This window comes from Ailuropoda melanoleuca, unplaced genomic scaffold, assembly GCF_002007445.2.
Source record: "Ailuropoda melanoleuca isolate Jingjing unplaced genomic scaffold, ASM200744v2 unplaced-scaffold1850, whole genome shotgun sequence".
NCBI classification, from domain to species: domain Eukaryota; kingdom Metazoa; phylum Chordata; class Mammalia; order Carnivora; family Ursidae; genus Ailuropoda; species Ailuropoda melanoleuca.
The window spans coordinates 73,301-79,209 of NW_023187726.1; the positions used below are offsets into that span (position 1 = coordinate 73,301).

The 5,909-nt window shown below is 48.1% G+C and overlaps 1 gene segment (V, D, J or C); it reads left to right on the top strand.

The window, feature by feature from the left end:
- Window positions 1-4,793: 4,793 nt before the first annotated feature.
- Window positions 4,794-5,434, top strand: LOC117797918. The segment is given in 2 exon segments: window positions 4,794-4,947; window positions 5,065-5,434. Coding segments are annotated over 2 exon segments (402 nt in total).
- Window positions 5,435-5,909: the final 475 nt, after the last annotated feature.

Below are 5,909 nucleotides of genomic sequence, written 5' to 3' on the forward strand. Positions count from 1 at the left end.
GTGTTTTGTGTGTGTGTGGTATGTGTGTTGTAATGTTCTTGTGTTGTGTTTGTGTTGTGTTTGTGTAGTGTTTGGTGTGTGTGTGTTGTGTGTGGTGTGTGTGGTGTGTGTGTTTGTTTTGTGTGTGTTGTGTTTTTTATGTGTTGAGTGTTTTGTGTGTTGTGTGTGTTTTTTGTGTTGTGTGTGTTTGGTGTGTAGTGTGTGTGTTTTCTGTTTTGTGTGTGTTGTGTGTTTTGTGTGTTGTGTGTGTGTTTTGTGTTGTGTGTGTTGTCTGTGTGCTGTGTTATGTGTGTGTGTTGTTTGTGTTGTGTGTGTGTTGTGTGTGTTGTGTGTGTTGTGTTATGTGTGTGTGTTGTTTGTGTTGTGTGTGTGTTGTGTGTGTTGTGTGTGTTGTGTTTTGTTTGTGTTGTGTGTGTGTTGTGTGTGTGTGGTGTGTGGTGTGTGTGAGTTGTGTGTGTGTGTTGTGTGTGTGTTGTGTGTTTTATAGAAGCATTTTTCAGGCTAACCTTCAAGGACACTTTGAACCCAGAAAAGTTAGCAGGAGCAGAATACACATTTCGCTGACAGGATTCTATTCTCATGGCAGAGACAGGCATCAAAGTCCTTGCTGTGCAGGCTGAGGGGACCTCTCAGGAGAATCAAAACCACCAACAACAACAACCACGGTCCAACTGGAAGCTTGGTCCATGTAGAATTGCTAAGAGATGTGAACCACCTGAGTACTTGAGAACTGTAAGTCTTTTATTTGGTTCATGATGATGGTAGAGTGGTTATGACCCCAAGGTCCTGGAAGAGGCAAAACCCCAGTGTCAGGTAATCCTGAAATACCTGGTAACATAAGCATGTGCAATACACGGTGTATTTAACCATCCGGAGGTCCTTAGCAACATAGCGGGGAGAACTGTCTGCCCGAACACCACAGAGGGCACACCTTCATTCTACTACCCTGGGCAGTGACATCATTCCAGATCCTATAACAAAAGTCTGGACATCATTCCAGGAGCACAGGGAGGTGTTGGAGGGCCTGGAGAACTTGGCGTCTCAGCCCAGCAGGTGGCGCTGTGGCACTGGGCCTGTGAGGACAGCTTCTGGTCTTGACCAAGGAGGGAAATACTCCAATAATTCTTGCACACTTGGCAGGCCTGGTCTTCACTGACGTGTGACTGTAGGTCCTGGGTCCCCGCAGCTGCATGGGGGCTCAGCTTTGTCTACTTCCTCCTTCCTGTTTCATCCTCCACCCCATGGAGGTCTTGCCCAGGCTGGGGTTCAGACAGGGGCAGACAGGGCCATGCCTGGAGAAGATCGCATCATGAAACAAAAATCACCTGCCATGGGACCTGGGTCTAGGGCCAGAGACCCCTGGGGAGGGGTGGAGGGGAGGCCCACACTGTGGCTTCAGGCAGCAGAGTTCTTTGGCCTCTGTCCTGTCCTCATTCTTCTATCAGCTCCTCCCTCAGAGACTAGGAGTTCCCTTTAGGGCTGAAGAGAGAAGATGCTGGGGGTAGGGAGACATCTGCACTGCTCTGTTCCCAAGCAAAACCCTATTCTGTCACCTTATGGCCTCCAGCTTGCCTTCCAGAGTCCTGTCAGACTGCACTGCTCTGCCCTCCAGAGCATCCAGGTCCTTGTTAGGGGGAGAAGGGAAAAATAAGACTTGTGATATTTATTATAAAGTACTATAAATAAATATTACACATAATAAAATTGTATATAATATATAAGCATTCTATAAACATAAATTGTGTACAATATATTATGTTTATATTACATATATCATTCTGTTATGCATACTCTAGTAAATATAAATATCAGGTGTGATATAAAATACTATATATTATTTATAAATCTTACATCATACATATTACATGTTGCATATACATATCATATCATATAAGTTATACATTTAAGTCCTATAAGGCTAGGGACCTGCTCCCAGAGAAAAGATTAACTGGAAAGGATTCGAGCTCCTTATCTGGGGGAAGGGATGCAGGGCCTGGTTTCCTTTGAAACAGCATGGGGGGTTTCACCAGGGATTTGTTGTCTTTGATGTGGTTAGACTATTTCCTGGCCTGGTAGAGACTGTCAATTTTTGCATTCCCTTTGTCCCTTTAAAATCTTTAACTACCGGACTTGCTTTTTGTTTGTTTGTTTTGGGTTTTTGGTCTTTTTAAAATTTTATTTTTCATTTTGCCTTAATTCTGACACTTCTGAGGAAGATCTGTATGATGTGTGCGAAGACAGTAGAACCACGAAGGCAGAGATCACAGAAAATAGTTGGGGACCTAAAATGACTTCTCTTGTGTCAGGAAAGCTGCATCCCATCCCCTCCCTGGCCTGGGGACCCCTAGCTTTTTCTGCTCACACATGGACCCATTGATGGGACTCCTTGGTAATGTGCCCCTCAGCGTGGTCCTTCAGACATGAAAAGCACAGTCCAAGGACAGCTCTCCCCTGGGACAACCAGCATCTCCATAGAGCCCCCAGGATTTGGGTGCAGGGTTGTGGGGGACTCTCCATTCCTTCCAACTTTGTGAGGGGCTCCTGGGCCCTGGATTCTTCTCCCACATCCAGTTTTCCAATCCTTGTGCTCACTACTGGTTCCAGACCTTGCCAGCAGGACAGGATTCTTCTGACCCCGATGCCTTGAGAAGGTTTGAGACAGGTTCCAGGGTTGCCTCAGGGCTCCCTTCAAGGTCATGGAGCCTGGCTGATTACTGTGACCCCCCAGTTTATTCATGATGAAATATACAAGAAATTCATTAGTTCTGAAACTATCAAGATTTTAGTTGCTATTCTTTTCCTTTTTTTAAAGATTTTATTTATTAATTTGACATAGAGGGACAGCCAGCGAGAGAGGGAACACAAGCAGGGGGAGTGGGAGAGGAAGAAGCAGGCTCCTACCTAAGGAGCCTGATGTGGGCCTCAATCCCAGAAAGCCGGGATCACGCCCTGAGCCAAAGGCAGATGCTTAACAACTGTGCCACCTAGGCACCCCAATAGTTGTTATTTCTAAGTAACATGCTATCGGTCATGAATTTCTATATTTTATGGTGACTTATGGAAGCTGACATTGCATTTTTCAGATACGTCAAATATTCTAATTCTTCCTTTTCCCTTAAGGTTTAGGTCCTCCTTATCTTCAAATTTGATGTATACAAAACTGCATACTTTTCTGCAGTGTATCAAGGAATCTTTTGATAAATAGACACAAATTGACTGAGTAGGAACCTTTCTGGGATGTAAGTTGGGCTTTCAAACNTTTTCTGTGATGTTAGTTGGGCTTTCAAACACAGAAATTGAGAAAGGCAAACAGCAATTTTGCCCATTATATGAAATAGACAATGTAGAGGCAGTTCTGAAATGAAGAAAAATCATATTTTATTTAATCCTGTGATGAACACTGAACTGACACATGTGGATCTTCCTTAAATGTGTGTTTAAAAATTAATGGAGAATGAATGAATGAATGAATGAATGAATGAACGTTGCAGACTAAGACCTCAGGTAGGAGGATGCTGTAACATCCACATCCTTGCTCTGGGGGAGGGAAGGCATCTATCAGCCCTGGTTGTCTGTGAGTGTTTCCACACCTCTGCACAGCTCATACATGGACTCTATGTGACACGGGGACAACAGACCCAATACCAGCCCTCCACCTGCTCTCCCACCTGACCTCACCTCTGGAACTCTAGGCATCCCTGTCTCTGTGAGCATCTCCCTCCATCCACCTGACACTCTGGACCATCCCTCCCTCTCCCACAGTCCAGGCTCTAGTCATCTCCCTGTGTCCCACCTGGGGACACAAGCCACTTCACCCTTCCCTGTTTCCTTGGCTGTCACCTTCCTCTGGCCACCCCCACCCCATGGCCCCTTCTAGGTCTCCCAGTCCCAAATTCTGTCCTAGATCTTCCCATGAAGCTAATTCTCTAATGAGCAGGAATTGAGGTCAGGCATAGCTGGGATTACAAATCTCACAGTAAATGGAGGAAGGGTCACAGGATGGTGCTGCACTGGTCCCGGCTAGACGCCCAGGCCCTGCTCTGTCCCTAAAACACCAGCAGCCTCATCAGAGTTTGCTCTGCCCTCTCAGTCCTGCTCAGGAAGGACCCAGCAATCCCAAGTTCTGTGTCCTCCTCTGTGAAGGTGTGTGTCACCTCTGGAAGCTCCGGTCACACTTAGCACCCAGAGCCAGCCCGCCTCCTNTTAACACCCAGAGCCAGCCTGCCTCCTGTGAGGCACTCCTGCCAGAACAGATTCCTTCTGCTCTCTGTACCCTGTGTCTTGTCCTCAGCTCCACAGTGGTTCACAGACTATCATAGGTCAGGACTGCACATGTACCTCCCACTAGACCCCAGCCCATGGAGGAAGCCTGACCAGGGACAGCACACAGGACATCTGTCCTTCATGAAGGGTCACTCTCACATGGTGGGAACAGGAATCTGAGAAGCAGGTGAAGAAGAGGCTTGCCATCTGTGAGAAAAAGGGAGATACTTCCAGAGACCAGCAGTGGGTGCTGTGAGATGCTGTCTGAGGGTTTATGCAGGCTAGGGGCCCTGAGCTGGGCAGTCCTTCAGTGCCAGGAGGCCCTGGGGCTTGACCTCTTACTTTCAGTGGGAACTGGACAGTCATGTTCTTTCTGGGGCTGAACAAGTCCCTGGAACTGGGCCTGTGTGTGGTCACAACAGTTGCTTCCTCCAGGCCCACTCAGGGGAAACTAGTCCATCCATCAGGAAGTTTCCCTGCCCAAGGTCCTCAAACTTGTATGAGCACAGGAGGGAGAAGCAGGTGTGGGTCCCATTTGCATAAACAGCCCCTCCTCTGTAAGGCTTTTGGACAAGAGATAAGACAGGCCAGGGGCAGCCCAGCCCCAGATCTGTGGGCTAAGAAGGGGCTGTGTCACCATGGCCTGGAGCCCTGTCCTCCTCGTGCTCCTCTGTCACTGCACAGGTAGGGCAGGCCCCAGGGCAAGAGGGTGGCCCCCTAGCTGAGTCAGATCCCTCTGGCTCAGCTCATCAACCACATGCACACTATCCCTTCTCTTCATTCTGATGTGTCTGTTTGCAGGGTCCCTGTCGCAGCCTGTGCTGACCCAGCCGCCATCCCTCTCTGCATCTCTGGGAACAACGGCCAGACTTACCTGTGCCCTGAGCAGGGACACCAGTGTTGGTGGTAAAAACATGCACTGGTACCAGCAGCAGCCAGGAAGCCCTCCCCGATATTTCCTGTACTACTACTCAGACTCAGACAAGGAGCTGGGACCTGGTGTCCCCAGTCGAGTCTCTGGATCCAAAGATGCCTCCACTAATACAGCAATTCTGCTCATCTCCGGGCTGCAGGCTGAGGACGAGGCTGACTATTACTGTGCTGTATATCATGGCAGTGGGAGAAGTGAAGGTTACCCACAGTGTCTCAGACAATGAGGAAGTGAGACAAAAACCAGTCCAAAAATAGGTCTTGTCCCTGAGCCTCTTTTATTGGGAAACTGCTGTGGGGCTTCTTGTCAGGCGAATGCCCATGGTACTAAGCACAGTGAAACAGACAGATGACGGGGGGGGCAAAGTTCTGGGGCCGGAGGTTCCAAGCTGTGACACATGTATTGACGTGGTTAATCCCTTCACTAGTGACAACAGTAGAACCTATTCCCCGGGCATTCTGGCAGGAAATGGGGCCCCGCAGGAACTCTGTCCTTTCCTTACACATGGTACCCATGGAGCCTCTAAAATGAGTTATGAAAGGGGAGGCAGCTGATTCCAACATGGACAACATGGATGAACCTCCTTGAGTAGAAGTTGTCATCTGCTAGCCGGAAGTTACGGTGGTGAGGGTGGCATCTTGGAACTAGGCAGGGAGACATCAAATATGACAAAACAAGGTTAATATTATAAGGAGAGATCTGAATAAAAGATCTT